A 16,563-nucleotide genomic window follows, 5' to 3' on the forward strand; every position below is an offset into this window, starting at 1 on the left:
TGAAAAACAGACTGTCATAGACATTAAAAAGGAAATGCTACTGACGGGACTGATACAAGAGCAGCCTACGATTCGACCAAGACAGTTACACCAGAGAAAAACCAAAACGATCAAGACATGACCAGTGCATCGCAATACAACCCAAAATGCAGTCTAACAAAACAGCCAACGAATCCGCATCGCTGCCATGGGCAGAAAGATGGTATACAAACGCCAACCCAGCCGGCCAACCGTGTCATTGATACTTCTAAATGTGAATTTTCATGCTTGAGACGTGAGAGTGTGACAGGGAAAAGGGTAACGTAAAGTTGAGAGATATGCGATCGAAAGGAAACGAACATGAGACTGGGAAGTCTCATAGAAGAAGCATCAAACCCCTAATAATGCATTTTCTGAATACTTGCGTGTTGTTCTCTCCAGGAAGAAAGCAATCAACGCCAAACACCCTTAGAGTTAGGCATCAGGCTAGTACCTCTCGCAGAAGAGCCACTGGTAATGCGAACAGGTGCTCGCGAACTTAGGCTTGCCGGCGCCTCCCGTGGTCGGTCGTCACCATTAGCTACAGTAGTACGTCTCGCAGCACCTTTCATGATGGGCGTGACTCGCGGACTGAGTACGCTGTGTTTCCAGTCAGCTTCGTGATTGGACTTGACCATGCGGCGTGCTGCACCCGCAGATAGAAGTGAGTTCTCGCCAGGCGGACTTCCAATGGTCGCTGCGGTTGGGCTGCGGCGCCGGTGAGCGCGGCTGATTGGTACCGAGCCTGCATTGGTAGAAGAGCGCCGCCTAATTGCGTGGCTAATCTTGCGTGCATCTGATGCTGTCCACTTTTCTCCTTCTGAGCTGGAATTACCGCTATCTGCTTCAGCCGCAGCATCAGAAGATGCGCTCTGTACGTGACTCAACCCAGAACCACGCGGGTTGCTGGCAATCTCGCGTAGAGGAGACGCGCCGTCAGAATCCGAGGTATATAGGGCGGGGATGCGGGAAGTAGGCGAACCGTCTGGCCGTTTCGAAAGAGCGCCAACTGCGAATCGCGATGTGCCTTTGAGGTCCACAGACGCCTTTGGCGGCGTGGGTATGGGCGAAGAGCTGCTTCCGTCTGATCTTGGTGCGGGAGCGGGAGCGGGAGCGGTGAAGTTTGGCTGCGGCATGTCGATTGAGGTGGTAGTTGGGGTACCTTCAACATGCTCAGGTGTCTTTTGGAACTCTGCAAGTGTGCCGTTCTCAGTATCGTCCCTCCACCGTACTCCTCGCTTAATCTTCGAGGGCGACTTCTTCTTCATGGGAGAAAACTGGATGCCCTTCTTCACTCCACTCATGAGCTTCTTTCGGCGTGGTGACGCTTTAGCAGGCGATGCAGTGAGATGAGACGCATCAGCCAGTGTCGGTAAGGCCAATGGGCGCATTGGAGAGGGTTCTATGATGTTGATAGGCTTCTTTCGCTTCGGCGTGCCTTTGTAGTTCGATTCAGAGAATCCAGCGACTGACAAGCCGCCATCTGGACGAATAGCTTGTGAAGTGGCGGTTGTACACGCGTTCATGATCTTTGTTAGTAATTTGCGTGCGGCGGCGACTGCATCGGCTTCGTCCATTTGAGTGATCTGGTTCAGGATTGCAACAGTTTCAATGTGCGCTTGAACAAGCACTTGGACAATGGCAGCGTCACCGCCTCGTTCTTGGTCAAGCAGAGCATTGAAAAGTTCGCGGTCTGCATTCGACTTGAGGAGTTCGTATTCTCTTGTCAGATTGGCAGCGTCACGGCCATCGGCGTTGTTGTCCACCTCTGCCAGACCCCTCAGTCCTACTTGGAGGGCAGTGTCCATCTTACTTGTCCAATTGGTACGCTCCAAACGGCGGTGGCAATGCTGTCTTGTTTGCTCGAGCTCGGCTGAAATCCCGACCGCAGTGTCCCTCATCGCAGTGATTTGCGATGGCATCTCTTCGTTTTCCCTGATATCTCTGACGTTGTCGAATGCTGCAATCCAAGAAGAGATGAGCGAGATGCGCTTTTCAGCTTGTTTCAGTGTCTTGGACATATTGAATCGCTCTCGACGTTCGGGCTCCGAATCCGCATAGGCTTGACGTAGACGTATGATAGCATCCCGTAGAATACCGTCCTTCTTCTCGCTCTGCTTTTGGTATTTGATGAATGCACTACCCTCAAAATCCTTTTGCTTTTTCATCAATTCTTCAATCAAGTGTCTTTGCTCATCAATCTTGACTAGGTAGTCTTTGACGTGGCGGTTGACGTTGTATACGTTCTTGGTGACCTTGGTCTGGATGTTCTTCGCGCGATTGGCATAGCGTAATGTGTTTTGTGTCTCATCGTAATGGGCACTTGACGGGCTGACACAAACAATCATAACAGTGCGGCAGTTGCCTCCGAGCGAGAATTTGAGCAATCGGGTGAGCTTCGAATTACGATATGGAATATGGTTGCGTTTCCGTGGATCGCACAGGGCATTGATACAGCTTCCCAATGCCAGAAGAGACTTGTTGATGTTGGCACCCTCAGTCAGTCGCTCTCCGCGGTTCTTGGTAGCACTAGCTCGCTCACTTCCCGCTAAATCGATGATACTGAGCGTAGCCATGGTGTGGGGCTCGTTGACGGAGGCGTTGCGGTCTTTGGACGAGACATTGATTTGGAGAACAGCGTGAGATCGAGACGAGGTAGCATTGGCTTCGGTAGGAGACATGGTTCGGTATTCGTTACCGCGAACAATCATATCCATGACTTCTTGAACCTACATCTTGTCAGCAATTGGGGGCGATTCACGCAAATTCAACTTGACCAACATTTTGCGGCCTGTGGCTTGACAATCCAGCTACTGAAACTGCTTGGTTCGCATCTTCCCGTAGCATCAGGGCCTGCTTGCTGCCACCTTCCACCAGTAAGTCGCGAATCGTCTCGTTGTAGATCTCTAGGTACGAGAGTGTAATTTCGGTGGCCTTTTCATCCTGCACTTCTTGAATCTTCTCAAAGAGTTCTTGCATAGTGAGGAAGATTATGCCGGGCTGCTGTGATGTTCCACTGGACACAGGTCAGTTCTGCCCCTCCCATGTTAAACGGCGGTGTGCATAGACATACGTGATGGTATGTGTTTTTCCACAACCTGTAGCACCATATGCAAAGACGGTTGCATTGTATCCTTCAAGCACACTATCCAACAAAGGCTTCGTCGTGGCTTCGTATACATCGCTCTGGGAAGTCGTGTCGTCGAATACTCTGTCGAATGCAAATGTTTGGTCCTTTGCTCGCTTGCCTTGAGGTCCGGTTGTTGAGCGGCCGAACCTATGTATAGCGCTGTCTTCTGGGGGGTCGAATATCCTGAAACCATGTTAGCCCAACACTGGCGTGGTACTCCTGAGTTGCCATACAAGCACTTTTCATCCATGACTTTGATCACCGGCCGGATGCCCTTGTGAATTTTTGGTGCAGGCACTCCGGCCAGCGAGCCATCGCCGAGGAACAGTGTTTGGTCGTCATTGCGCGTCACCTGGGCTGCCTCTCGAATGGTGAAAGGGCGGACTCGTACGGTGACAGAGATGGAGGACGCGCCCGCAGCGGCCATGGTTGCGCCGTGGGGATATGAACTGAAACGTCAGTTATGGTACACAGCGTCTGGTATTGAGCAGCACGCTGTATGTAAAGAGTGGTGGTGTGGCTGACTGGTGGGCTCAATGACGGTGTTGGACTGCTCCCCAACTTCTGTTGTCCGACGCACGGCCACAGTAAACAGACAGGGGTCTCGGATAGGGCAACCATGACCCTGAATGCCAAGACCGGCCTCCCATCTCCACCTTTTCCGACGTATGGCAAAGGCTAGTTTCGTCTCATGACCCTACTACACTGGCACATTGCCACCACCTTCTGCTTCATCTCTAGTACATATCATCAAATTATTGGGCACCATAGCAGTACAGAAAAGTAGTGGGAGATGCGCATCTCATTCAAGTAACTACAGACATCAAAATATAAACGAGCAAGCCATCAAATCATCCAATCATCGCCACGGCACCTCCTCCACGCAAGATCTCCAACGCTCAGCTCCCATGGCCCATTCACGCTTATCCAGCTAGTTAGGTTTTTGGGCCTGCATCAACTGCAATCAGCCATCTACGCAGTGCACTTCTGCCACTGCACGTACACAACTTGGGTGAACTTGAGATCAGTAGAGTCGGTGGTGAGCAGACCAGTGGCGGAGGAGTTGGTGGTAGTCAGGCGGACTTGTGAGTTGATGTTGAGCATGCCAGTAGTGCCGCAAGGCGACCACACAACCGACGTGCTATCGGCCGTGTCATGCTTGAGGTAGTCGCCGTTGGCGGGTCCCTCGAAGGTGTATTGGGTGCTGGTCTGAAGACGGCGTTAGAGCTAGTTCTTAGTGCCTCACATCACAGTATAGACTTACCTGAGCAGTCTGGCCAGAGAAGTAGTAGGTTGACTTGAGTGTGCCGGTGACACCCTTTTGGATGGCAGAGTAACCGCGGTAGTCGGCAGACAGGATGGAGTACTGGAAGCCTCCAGGGTATTTGATGTCCACGTTCAGCTGGCAGTTCTTACGCTGCTCAGTGACGGCGATGCCGGGACCAATTGAAGCAATGTAGGAGTCGAAGATGAGCGTAACGACAGTCCTGTCACTGCTGATCTGGGAGCTCATGGTTCCCTGTGGGCAACCGGTTCCTCCATAGCTGACACCGCGGATGGTAACCTGTCCTGTGTAAGCTATATGTCCTCTGATCTCTTGTGTGTAGCAAGACGCTTACCGAACCCGCTGGTGGAGCATCACCGAGCTCGACGGTCGGCATGGCAGGTGCTGCTGCCGCGAGAGGAAGGAGAGCCAAGAACCACTTCATGTTGGGTGATTGATTGATAATCTTTCTGTGATACAAAAAGTGGAGGTATTGCTATGGGAGAATGTGCTCGGAGTGGAAGCTGAGTGACGATCATATGGGCAAATGGACCAGATTATATACCTTTTCAACCGGCATCTTCTCATTTCCCGTGAGTGCGGCAGTCAGCACCGTAGCAACCATCTGGTGAGTTTCAGCAGCAGCCTACAGAGCACGATAACCGCTGCCAAGTGCCGCCTGCAATATCGAAAAACGGCTGAACAAAACGCCCACTTGCTTTCATAGGACTAGGACTCGATATTCTGCTCAGCTGAGGTATTGTATCCATTGCCAAGCTGTAACTTGTTTCCGCTGTGGTAACTGTAACTCGTCTGTATGGCTGAATCTAATATCTGGGGTACGCGATAGCGTCGTCCTATCGGAGACCTTCTCCAAAGCACCATACTTGTCCAGGTCAATATGACACGATAGCGTCCTTTCACCATATACCCTGCTTCAGGGCACTATTCCTGTTTGAATGGCAATCACATGCCAAGATTCCAACCTTACGGGTGTCAGAGTACCTGAACCATGCTCTAAGTGCTTCTTTTACAGTGACGAGTGGCACAGAATCTGACTGCCGACAGTACCGGACTCTTGTGCCTGTACGACTTTGTCGCGTGGATAGATAGGACGGTTAGATGATGGATACGAGCAACGGGGATATAGTGGTCATGGAACCCATAGCTTTCACACATCAGGTGATAGTTAGTGTACCAAACTTTTGCTCGAACGGTGGGTCACATGCTCGCTTCTATCTCGCATTCAAAATTCGCGCGGCGAGTACAGTGGGGATAGATTGAGAAGGAATTGAAGTGAGTATATTTTCCCGGGGCATCAGGCCTAGAATAGAAACACGGGCCTGGAAGCTGGGTAAGAGTCTTGGGAGTACAGCAGGGGGTTACATATGCACACGGGTGGCGGCTTTGATCAGTCCATCCCGTCGGCAATACGCTGGCGGTAGAATGTACGGAAGTTGCGGGTCCATCGTGTCCGTCTGATGGAGCCGTTCGGTGGTTGTCATGTATAGAGGATGATAGTATGTTGATATCGTGAATGAAACGATAGGACTTGCCTCTTGGCGGCTAGATTAACTTTAGATTAAAGCTTGTCACTCCATCGCTGCTCGAGACCCTGCCTTTAATCAATTTTAGCGAACACGATATCCTGCAGGGGTAGATTCTGGAGTCTGGAAACAGGTCCAAAAATACTTGGGGAATGGCTGGTTACGATGCATGCAGGATGCTGCCGCAGAATGCATGCGGCAACTTGGTGGTAAGCTACGACAGCTGGGTCATCGTACGAGCTGAGGAACGACTACTGCCGGTTCAAGAGCTGGATATGCAGCCAACGAGAAGGTCCTGGCCAAATAAATTGAGCGTTGATTACACAAGGCCTGTCGGGATGCCATGACCGGGATGATAGGTCGAGCCAGATTTATAAGGAAAGTTTATCATTGGGGTGCCAAAAAAGAGAGGAGTATAGGTCGGGGGAGGTTCGCTTCATTTGGTTATATGAGTAATAGTCTGTTGCCCAGTGCACATATAACAATAGGTAAGAGAAAGCACTGAAGGGATGAAAGACGTCTGGGAGAGGCTGATACACACCCAGCACTCGTTTGTCGCAAACTATTCCTATTGGCCATCCCCAGATGAGCGGGAAGCCAGCAAGGGTATTGTGGCTTGAAGGATGAGCGTCCAGATCTTCCAGCAAGCCGAGGTTTTTTTCAGCAGCACCAGCAGCGGCAGGTAACGCAAAGACAAATCCTGACTGCTCGACTGCAGGTTCGGTCAGCGATACGCGATGAGGGCGCGACAGAGACTGGCCAGGGCGCCACAAGCAGGTGTTCTGTGTTTTACCAGTCGGCATAGGACGATTTCCACCGACTAAGGTCCGGATAAAGGTACAAACCTGGCAAAGCGGAGAACTGCGTCCAATGCGCGCAGGAGCCACAATATATAGCGACGTGTCAAGAGTTGCAGGGCGAAATCGATAAAAAGCGAAGGATGTGATGGCCAAAGCAATCCTCCCTGAGCAAAAGATAATGTACAAGCCGAAGCTGACCAGAGCTGGAGTAGAGTAACTGACAAGTCCGATACTCGACCCCGCCACGCCACCATGCACCGCCACAAGTGTGGCTGAAGCACCCCCTCCTCGATTTGTCCATTCTAATCATGGCATCATCGCCGCCGTCTCTGTCCGTTTTGTCAGCGGCGGACATATCGCAACCCGTTCATTTCCTTTTCTTCATATTCTCCCACAACAAGCCCCGCCATCCTGAAGTCCCTTACTATCTTCCTTGTAACCCTCCTCCCCACCCTCTTTTCCATGTCCTTTCTGACTAAGCTCCTGCGGCCCTTCAGCACAATGTCCAACGCGCCCGCACAGCCCATGACAGTGCCCTCGGGCGCACACACGGCCACCCTTGCAGCGGGCTGTTTCTGGGGCGTCGAGCATATGTACCGCAAAGAGTATAAGGACAAGGGTCTATACGATGCGCGCGTTGGTTACATTGGCGGCGACACCGAGAACCCGGGATACAGAGCTGTGTGCAGTGGAAGGACCGGCCGTATGTATATTCACTTTCTGCATGGTTCTACCTGCCATAGTTTTTGCTATGACTGTGCGACCGAGACTGGGGTAAAAAAATAAGTCAGAAAATAGTTGATACTAACACATGCACAAACAGACGCCGAAGCACTACAAGTAGTGTACGACCCGACAAAAGTAACCTATCGCTCGTTGCTGGAGTTCTTTTACAAAATGCACGATCCCACAACGCCAAACCGTCAGGGTCCAGATGTTGGCACCCAATACCGCTCAGCTATCTTTTACCACGATGCCGAGCAAGAGAAGATTGCGCGAGAAGTCACAGACAAAGTAAACAAGCAGTGGTGGAAGGGCGCTGTAGCAACAGAGATTCTGCCTGCAGGCAAGTGGTGGGACGCCGAGGAGTATCACCAACTATACTTGGACCACAACCCAGGCGGTTACGAATGCCCAAGTCACTTTTTGAGGAAATTCCCGCCGCTTGAGGATTAGAAGGTTGGTCAAGTGGAAATTAGATACCAGATCGGAAGAGGAGACAGCAGCATCATGATACCTATCTCAATATTCAACATAAAGTCCTAGAAAATTCATCATTTCTCGCGGATGCAATATATATTTTATTCTATTGCTAGAATGCTGTTCAACTGATGGTTCATCATGCGGCAAGTTCAACCGTCTATGAGGGTGGCAGAACATCGAAAGTGGTCGCAACCTCCTTCTCCCATGGCAGGCGATCCTTGCCAAAGATCTCCGCGCCCGGCTTGAAGTCCTTGAGTCCCTGCTCCAATAGTCCGGTCCTCAGAACAATGTTGTCCGGGCCGAGGACCTCCTGCTGGTGGTATACGTGCGCAGTGCAGTTCTTGCAGTAAAACTATTCCAAAAACAGGACTATCAGCATATGCATTCTCCAAAACGGGGACAGAGTAACGTACGCAGTGAACACTCTTGCCAGAGTCACCCTTGTATGTGTATTTGCCCAAGTCATCGCCCTTGGTGATCTTAAGCGCCTTGGCGGGAATGATCTGGTTGAGCGTGTATGTCGCGCCGGAGAGCTCCTTGCACGTGTTACAGTGACTGTATCTCCTCATCAGCACCTCTGTTCTCCTCATGATCTCAGGTAAAAGCTCACCAAAGGATATGCGCCTGTTGATCCGGCTGAAGTGTCGCCGTCCACTCCGTCTGCTTGCAGTGGCACGATCCCTTGAAGTCCGTCATTGTCTCGAATCAAGTGTGAGATAGGTGTGTAGTATAAAAATAGGTCGATGTAGAATGTCCAACAAGGTCCTCTCGAGAGGAAGGGCAAGGCAAATACCTTATATACGTAGCTCCCTCCCTTCTGCTCAGCTCAAGCACCCCTCTTTCCTCACTCTACCTCCACCCCTCCTTAGCTCCCAACCAACGCGCACCGGAAATGCAGCCTCCCCTCTCTCACCTGCATGCCGGAAACTCTTAGTCCCCCAATGTATCAGCAACAATACGGCATGGGGGCCGATCCAAACACATTCGTCCAATTCCACTAGTCCGTTTATCCGCATCCACAATGAGGTATTGACCCTGCAGGGCTACACGCATCAAGTCGCCGCGTTACAGGTGGTTCGGATCCATCCAAAGAATGCCACTACATCCAATGACCGCACGACATGTTGTTTTTCTATTGTGTAATCCACTTTCTTTGCTGATCGACCTCTCGAGCGCGTTGTCCCATGATTAAGGACCTAGCTGATCATTTGCTTGTCTATACCGGATTCATGGGCCCATGAGTAAGAGAAGAAATAACGGGAAGAGAGTGGATACATTGGTCGCAATAAGCAAACAAAAACGCGCTTGCTCTCGAAGGTAATCGTCGCTTTGAGACGGGATTCGAGAGATGTGAGGGGCATGCAGGCGCGCCCAATGACGGAAGCGGGGCACGACGAGGCGGGAAGACGCGGCGCGCGATGCGGACCCGGCTCTTGTGGTGTGCATGGAATTGTGGAATGGATGTTTGTGTTGGTGCTAGGCATGTGGTATTCCAAATCATTCGCGAATCATGCACCTAGATCCGGTGGGCGTGTGCGTCGTGTCGTGCATGGCTTCTGGTGGGGGTCGCTTTGGGTAGCGGAGGCGGTACCTACACTATTGGCGTGGGATCAACAGAGCAGCATGAGGCTTTTGAGGTGTGAGTTCTAGAATAGGTAAGAGATTGGGATTCGTATCAAATTGGGAAATGCAATGGCTGGGGCTGATCTTGACTAGAACAAGAAAGAGGAACGTGAGATAAGGCGCCACGCTGTTGCTTTCCGCCTTTTATACCATTCTTCTTGAATACTAATCATACTGAACATTGCTAATCGAGGAACAGAATCTGTAAGCATCCATTGTTTGCAATGCTTATCTTCAACATGTGATCGAGTTGTGCAACATCGTATCAGCCCTCGGAAAATGGAGAGAACCGAAGGCTCATCTGTATCTATGTAATTCAACTCAATAATGGTCCAAAAGTGCCATAATAACACACTAATTGCAAATATTTTATTTTTCTCTAACGCATACACTCATGAAGCGATCGTTTTAATCTATCTCCAAGAGTTCATAACGTCCACCATGCTTATCCAACGCATCCTCCACCCTCTCCATAATCGCAAGTACCTTCTCCTCTTCCAATCTCCGTCCCACAACCTGTACAGCCACAGGCAAACCCTCCATCTTCTCAGCATCATAGTGCTTATACGCACCCTGTGCAACACCATTCAGCTTCTTCAGCTGAAAGTTGGGCGGAAGAGCATCTTTCTTCGCATCAACATGCGTTACCGGGATGACGCCCACGGAATAGTCGAGCTTTGATACTTGTCAGTATGTAACAAAAAAAAGGGGGAGGCTAAAAGTAGCACAAAACGTACCAGGTTGAACAAAAAGGTGTAACCGCAGCTGCTGACTGCATCGTGCATGCCGCCATGAGGCACAGCAGGCGTTGCGTTTGGCGGCGTGAGCATGACATCCATTTTCGCCTTTTCATCCCACCACTGGAAGAAGTTTTGCTTGAAGGCTTCGCGCCTGCCGACAAGCTGCCAGTGCTCGTGTGCAGTCTTTGGGTGCCAGTCTCGCATTAGGCCGGCCCAGATGGAGTCGCCCTTGATGTATTTGAGGTAGAGGTAGTGGATGTACTTTATGAAGCGTGGTAGACGCATGTACTTGACCATTTGGGCGGCGCCCGGGTCGTTCCACTCGCCGGTGCGGAAGTGGCTTAGGAAGACGCCGCCGCCGTCGCTGAGGAGCAGCTGAGATGCGATTTGTAGGGCTTCGTAGGGGGATGGCGGCTCGACGTCGAAGACTTCGTGGCCTTCGGCTGCAAGGGCTTTTGCGGTCTCATCCAGAGCGCGTGCACATGCGGGTGATGGGTCTACAACGTGGTCTGTTCGCATGACACCGATGCGTAGTTTCTTCTTCTCCTGATATTCCTCCTCGATTTCTTCCCTCCATTCTATTGGGTGCACTGTGTAGTCGTATTTCCAGGGCTTCATCTGGATAAAGCTGCGTGTGAAGTATGTCAAGTCGTTCAGCGTCCTCGCCATGGGGCTGAAGACACTGGGAATTCCTTCTTGGCCGGCCATGCTGGTGTTCATGCCTACTTTTGGCCATCTTCCGGTAGAGCATCGTATCGAGTAGCATCCAGAGAAATGAGCGGGTGCACGAACAGAGCCAGCAACGTCGGATCCGATACCAATGCGACTACCACCGAATGCTAACAGCGCCGACTCACCACCTGTTGAGCCACCTGGTGAGTACTTATCATTGTGTGGGTTCTTGGTTCGTCCCCAGACATCGTTGGTAGATTCAAATGAGAGAAGAGTTGTAGGCAGGTTGGTCTTTACAAAAGGCACGGCGCCGGCATCTTTGAGTAGCTTGACCATGACTCCATCTTCAGTAGCTGGCTTTCCGGTATTTCTTGAATAGCCAACTGAGGTGTCAAAGCCCTTGACTTGTATTGAGTCCTTTAATGAAACAGGAATACCGGCCAACGGACCCTTGAGATTGACCTCTTTCTCAGCCCATTCCTCAGCCTCTGGAAACAAGATCTCAGTCACACAGTTGGTCTTTTCATGTGCCTTGACGGCAACCTTGCCGTATGCTCTCAGGATATCAACGGGGCTAGTGATTTGCTTTTGTACATCTTGGACAAGCTCCTGTATGGGTTTGCCGAGGATAGTACGTTCCTGTGGAGATAGAGGAGAAAGATATGGTGCTGGAAGAGATGCAATTTTTGCAGCACGCTCCGACTGCTTACGTTTGCTGATGGAAACTTAGCTGACAACACTCTCTTACAGTGTGTGGGGTATTAGAGTGGCTTTGTGAAGCTCGGAGCAACTTACCAGTCGGCTTTATGTTGCCAGTACTCTGAAAGACCCATTGTTGTTGCTAACTCTGAGAGTTGAAGATCACACGATCAACGGCCACATGTGAGACTTTAAAGCCTGTGGATTCTTCTTATCGGCTATAGATATCACGGGAAGCCGCGTGTATGCGACCAACTATCCATGAGCTGGGTCGCGTGGACCTGCCGCATCTAGCTCACCCGAGGTCGGAAGCGGGGAGCATGCCATCGTAAGGCGTACTTGTCATGCCACCACCACCATTGATACCACCTCCTTCATTCCAACACCTCAACACAATCTCTGTTGTCTCTGATGTCTTGCAAGACTCTTATCTTGAACTCCTTTGTTAAGGAATGCCCCACTTTGCTGTCTGACGCGTACAGGCGCGTACTATGAAAGCATTGTGTGCACAACTATGCAAACACGCCTCATTTTACCATTTAGATATGGAAGTTGTCTAGACTTCTACCATGTCCATCGATGACTGACCAATGTATACGCGCGCATACTGGTTCCATAGGCAAGCATTGACGTGGCAAATTCCGACGTCCTCTCATCAGCGCAGGTGTTTCTTGGACAACGCCCTCACCAAGGGCGTGAACGATCCTTTTGGAACAATGTTTCAACCTTCCGCGACTCTGATTGAGCCTCAACACTTTCCGAGGATAGCTCCCGCGCGCGAGGTTGGGCGGGAGCTTGGTGTGGGACCGCGGAAGTACAACAAGAGCCGCAACAACATCTCTCGTCCAACCGATCCAGACATCAAACCATGGCTCCACATGCCTCAGGTACCGCTCTGAATCTGCGGACGTGTATGGCTTCCCCAGATTTGGTGTGTCGACTTGTTATGCTGTAGCCGCCGACGTGCATCAGTGCGGCAGCTCGGACATTTTCCCAAGCATCGCGGTTCTGGCCTCTCATTGGTCCACCCAGCGACTACTCGCGATACCATGAAACCATGGCGGTCCAGATTCGCAATGAGCAAGAATAGCAGCGAATTCAGCTATTCCGTTTTCAACAACTTGTTGAGGCAGCAGGAAACACCTGGATATATAACATGTACTTGAGGTAGCACCATATCAGTCATCAAACACAACAACCAGCTCACAAACACTCACTTCCTTTTCCTCTTTTTTCCTCTATTTCCTTATTTCCTATCTGGGTCTTATTCTTTCTCAATTTCCTATCACGACACTCTCTCCTGCTGTGCAGATCACTGTTACGTCCTCGCTACTCGAATCACTTCGTCCATTCACTTCGACAGTCAACTCTCTTTCAAAAACTACATCTTCAATCAGCCAATATGCCTGTCCCTACCTACAACGCTAAGCCTTTGAGCCTTATGCTCCTGGGTACTCGCGTCCTCCAGTCTATTTGCATGATCCTCGTCATTGGCATCTGCTCCAACTTTGTCCAGATGATTGTTACCACTGGTGTTGAGCCGCCTAAGGAGTTTGTTGGCACCCTCAGTGTGGTATGTATCAAAACATCATGCTTCCAGCAATGTACTAACACAGATAGGCTTGTATCGCTACCCTATACATCATGGTCAGCATTGGCTACTACTGGTCCCAAGCCAACCTCGGCCTTCTTGTCATGGCTGGTGTCGACTCTCTTCTTCTCATCGCCTTCATCGTCTGCGCAGTCACTCTTGGAAAGCCCATGTCTTTCCTCAACTGCTATGTCATTGGAAAGACTTCGGCTGAGATTGATGCCATGTACGCCAACGCTTTCGTCACTGCGGCGGTCCAGAACCTCAACAAGTCTGCCTCGAGCCTGGGCCACTGGGCTGGTGTCACTCGCAGCAACTGTTTCCAGGCTAAGACTGTCTGGGGCATGACAATTGCTCTTTGGTAAGTCTATTAGCGCTGTTACTGTTTCTGGGCATTACTGACCTGGCTCAGCATTCTCTTCACTGTCTCTTGCGCTCTTCTGCCTACCCTTTGGTACAAGAACAACATGAAGAAGCCTGCCAAGACTGTCGAGGAGGCTTAAACGAGATAATGATTGATGTCGTCATGTCGAGTCGACGCAACGATCAATAGGAGGAACTGTCTAAAACAAGTGACTGCCGCCAGTCCCCCAACCTCTGCCCCTTTTCCTATCTGTCAAAACCACAAAAACAGTACGCATCGCGATGGAGTTTGGAGTTGTCTTTTGTCATCATGTTCTTTTCTGTCCGGACATTGAATGTCCCTAATCCCTAATGGATATTTCTGAGCCTAGCTGCTCATACAAAACAAATTACATCATTCTTGCCTTAATTTCCGTTTGTTAATGTGACTCATTTACATGGTGCGCTGTTTTGCCTCTACCTTGCCCTTGGCCAGTCTGAGCGTTGGGCTCCTGTTTCATATTCTTGATTCACCTTGGTCTTTCACACACTCCTGCTACCTTCTCCACAGTCATAGGATACTTACGAGGTACTACCATGTGTACAACTAGGCAGAGACGTGACTTTCACTCATGGGACAAAGCTTTGAAGCGTTTGCAATACAGCCAATACCAACGGTGATCATTCAATTACGCTTTCATGTCTAGAATTCTATTCATGTGAACAAGCAACAATATGAGTCGATTGTCAGAACAGCACATACAACTCTCTGACGTTTTATCTTTCTGCCCTCCATATAAGAAAGACCAGCACCACGTCGATCTTATTTTCTCCACCAAGGGATACTACTCATAACACCACCTATTAAGCCCCACAAATTCTCACGCCACACATCCTAAACAACGATACAATGTGCAGACGCTACCCTCTCGAGTGCGCGATGCCTAACTGCCTCAACACCATCCCCCCACACTACATCTGGGGCGAAAGCTGCTACCAAGCCACGACCCATGACAGGGGAGTAAAGCGGCACTACATTCCTGGTGTTAAACCCTCAGGATACTGCGGTTTCACACAGGTCATGGAGCCGTACAAGCATCCGTATATGCTGTGTGAGTTTCATTATGAGAAGCGGAACAAGGAAGAAGACGAGAAGAAGAAGAAAGAGGAAGAGGAGGAAGAGAAGAAGAAACAATCGAAAGAAAGGGAGAGAAGTGGAATACCGAGGGGCATGGGGCACTTGATTGACTGATTGTTCGGGGTCTATCGAAAAAGAAGGGGATATGGGAGAGATTGGGTTTTGTTCCGGTATTTTGATAAGAGTCTATGTGTGCATTCCATGTATTGGAGCCAAAGCAACGGAGTTTTCACGAGGGGTGCATGGGTCCAGGGGAGCCGAGATAAAGAGTCAGGTATCATTGTAGGAATCGAATGGCCCTTTTGAGATACGGCTGATAGACACGAACCCCTTCGCTTGATATAAGCCAGGGCAAAAGGCGAACTGAATCTCTTTCATCAGCAGCCTTTCGGCAAAACCTGCCCAACTGCAGTCAATCTGTCCCTCTCAGCTCTCCAAGCCTAGCTGAAGCGTACTTATCGCCTGCAAGGTCGATCCGGCGCGCTCAATTTACCCCGCACCTCGGGAGAGGCTGATAAGTCTCGTCTGATATGTTGTGTAACCTGAGGTGCATCATCATTCGCCATGTGGCCCTGCACCATTGGACTGGAGGAAAATCCTTCGGCTACACAACATAGAGGCAGTGTTATACTGCCTATAATTGACAGACTGTGCTCAGCTCTTTCAATATCCACATCCATTGTCGTGAATCATTATCCATAAGTACTGCTGTGGAACGAATAGAAAATTGTAATATCCATACTGTGAACGAGTCGTGCAATCTCTGCGAGCGCGACTTTGGCAGCAAGAAAGAATATGGACAGCACTGCAGAAGCTCGCCAGTGCACAAGAACAGGCTTCAGTGTGAGGTTTACGATAAAAACGACACCATTTGCCCTCGAAGCTTTTGTAGCCTTACAGCCAAAAAGAGCGTCAACGAGACATCCATATGATTAAAGAAACCTTTCACTGCACTTTTTGCGATATCGGTTACATCAACAAAGGTGTGCTTAAGCAGCACGAGCGAGAATCTTCCCCAGAGAAGAACAATTCCCCATGCTATACTTGCAGTAACATGTTCGTCAGCGTAGAAGAGTTCGAAAGGGCATGACCGAGAGTCGCCTGTGCATTGGAACTCACCATGGCGGCTCCCGCAACAAAAACGCTTCTCCACAGGTTGAGGAATAGTTGTCTGTGGGAGGAAGGAGTTTTAAATGCCATATTCGCAAATGTCGTTCCAGCAGCGAGGCAGCATACTAGCAACATCAATGTCACACTCTCACGCATAAGATCCTGCGTCGTGAGACTTGCAGTAGTTCTTTTGGCGACAGAAAAGAATTTGCGTCCCACAAAATAACCTGTAAAGTCGATCTAGGACCATTCAAGGATCACATAAAATTTTCATCGAAGCAGCGAAACAATAAAGTCACAGCAAATGACACCATAGTCCAAAATTCAACCTCCACCAAACCCTTCACATCCCCTCAACAGCTCCCCTAAGAAACTCGTAATCGTTCACCTTTCCTATCATGTCATACTGCTAGATTAGAATACAATGCTGGCGACCATGGCGTACAGCGTGTGCCTGGCGAGGAAGAAGCGCTGCTAGATAAGCGCGCTGCAAAGTAACCTATGGTGTCACTTGGGTTTTAATGTAACCATGATAGGATAAATCCGAGAGGTTTTGATGTTTATATTCTAGAGTACCTGCCGTTTGCGATAGTTGACAGTGACATGTTGGTTGGTACCAGTGTCAGGACCCTGAGCTGAATGGCCTCGATACCCCGCTAGAACCCACACGTGCTTTGCCAAATTCA

General features: G+C 50.1%; 7 protein-coding genes across 7 annotated transcripts; 3 read left to right on the forward strand and 4 right to left on the reverse strand.

Moving 5' to 3' along the window:
* Positions 1-431: 431 nt before the first annotated feature.
* On the reverse strand, positions 432-3,575 carry COCVIDRAFT_20406 (hypothetical protein; the record flags this gene model as incomplete). The annotated part of the gene is made up of 4 exons (XM_014695819.1): positions 432-2,747; positions 2,800-3,034; positions 3,092-3,331; positions 3,382-3,575. The coding sequence occupies 4 exons, from the start codon at positions 3,573-3,575 to the stop codon at positions 432-434; spliced, it is 2,985 nt and encodes a 994-aa protein (XP_014551305.1).
* A 545-nt stretch (positions 3,576-4,120) lies between these two features.
* On the reverse strand, positions 4,121-4,857 carry COCVIDRAFT_113269 (hypothetical protein; the record flags this gene model as incomplete). The annotated part of the gene is made up of 3 exons (XM_014695830.1): positions 4,121-4,357; positions 4,413-4,712; positions 4,768-4,857. The coding sequence occupies 3 exons, from the start codon at positions 4,855-4,857 to the stop codon at positions 4,121-4,123; spliced, it is 627 nt and encodes a 208-aa protein (XP_014551316.1).
* Positions 4,858-7,260: 2,403 nt separating this feature from the next.
* COCVIDRAFT_31114 (hypothetical protein) lies at positions 7,261-7,935 on the forward strand (the record flags this gene model as incomplete). The annotated part of the gene is made up of 2 exons (XM_014695831.1): positions 7,261-7,462; positions 7,583-7,935. The coding sequence occupies 2 exons, from the start codon at positions 7,261-7,263 to the stop codon at positions 7,933-7,935; spliced, it is 555 nt and encodes a 184-aa protein (XP_014551317.1).
* A 184-nt stretch (positions 7,936-8,119) lies between these two features.
* On the reverse strand, positions 8,120-8,658 carry COCVIDRAFT_42357 (hypothetical protein; the record flags this gene model as incomplete). The annotated part of the gene is made up of 3 exons (XM_014695832.1): positions 8,120-8,314; positions 8,376-8,517; positions 8,573-8,658. The coding sequence occupies 3 exons, from the start codon at positions 8,656-8,658 to the stop codon at positions 8,120-8,122; spliced, it is 423 nt and encodes a 140-aa protein (XP_014551318.1).
* A 1,335-nt stretch (positions 8,659-9,993) lies between these two features.
* COCVIDRAFT_113205 (hypothetical protein) lies at positions 9,994-11,830 on the reverse strand (the record flags this gene model as incomplete). The annotated part of the gene is made up of 3 exons (XM_014695833.1): positions 9,994-10,260; positions 10,323-11,712; positions 11,793-11,830. The coding sequence occupies 3 exons, from the start codon at positions 11,828-11,830 to the stop codon at positions 9,994-9,996; spliced, it is 1,695 nt and encodes a 564-aa protein (XP_014551319.1).
* Positions 11,831-13,098: 1,268 nt separating this feature from the next.
* COCVIDRAFT_42359 (hypothetical protein) lies at positions 13,099-13,790 on the forward strand (the record flags this gene model as incomplete). The annotated part of the gene is made up of 3 exons (XM_014695834.1): positions 13,099-13,269; positions 13,317-13,648; positions 13,700-13,790. 3 exons carry the CDS (start codon positions 13,099-13,101, stop codon positions 13,788-13,790), a joined length of 594 nt encoding a protein of 197 aa, XP_014551320.1.
* Positions 13,791-14,539: 749 nt separating this feature from the next.
* On the forward strand, positions 14,540-14,881 carry COCVIDRAFT_20412 (hypothetical protein; the record flags this gene model as incomplete). The annotated part of the gene is made up of 1 exon (XM_014695820.1): positions 14,540-14,881. One exon carries the CDS (start codon positions 14,540-14,542, stop codon positions 14,879-14,881), a length of 342 nt encoding a protein of 113 aa, XP_014551306.1.
* Between the last annotated feature and the right edge of the window lie 1,682 nt (positions 14,882-16,563).

The sequence above is a fragment of the Bipolaris victoriae genome (genome assembly GCF_000527765.1).
Source record: "Bipolaris victoriae FI3 unplaced genomic scaffold scaffold_144, whole genome shotgun sequence".
Lineage (NCBI taxonomy): Eukaryota > Fungi > Ascomycota > Dothideomycetes > Pleosporales > Pleosporaceae > Bipolaris > Bipolaris victoriae.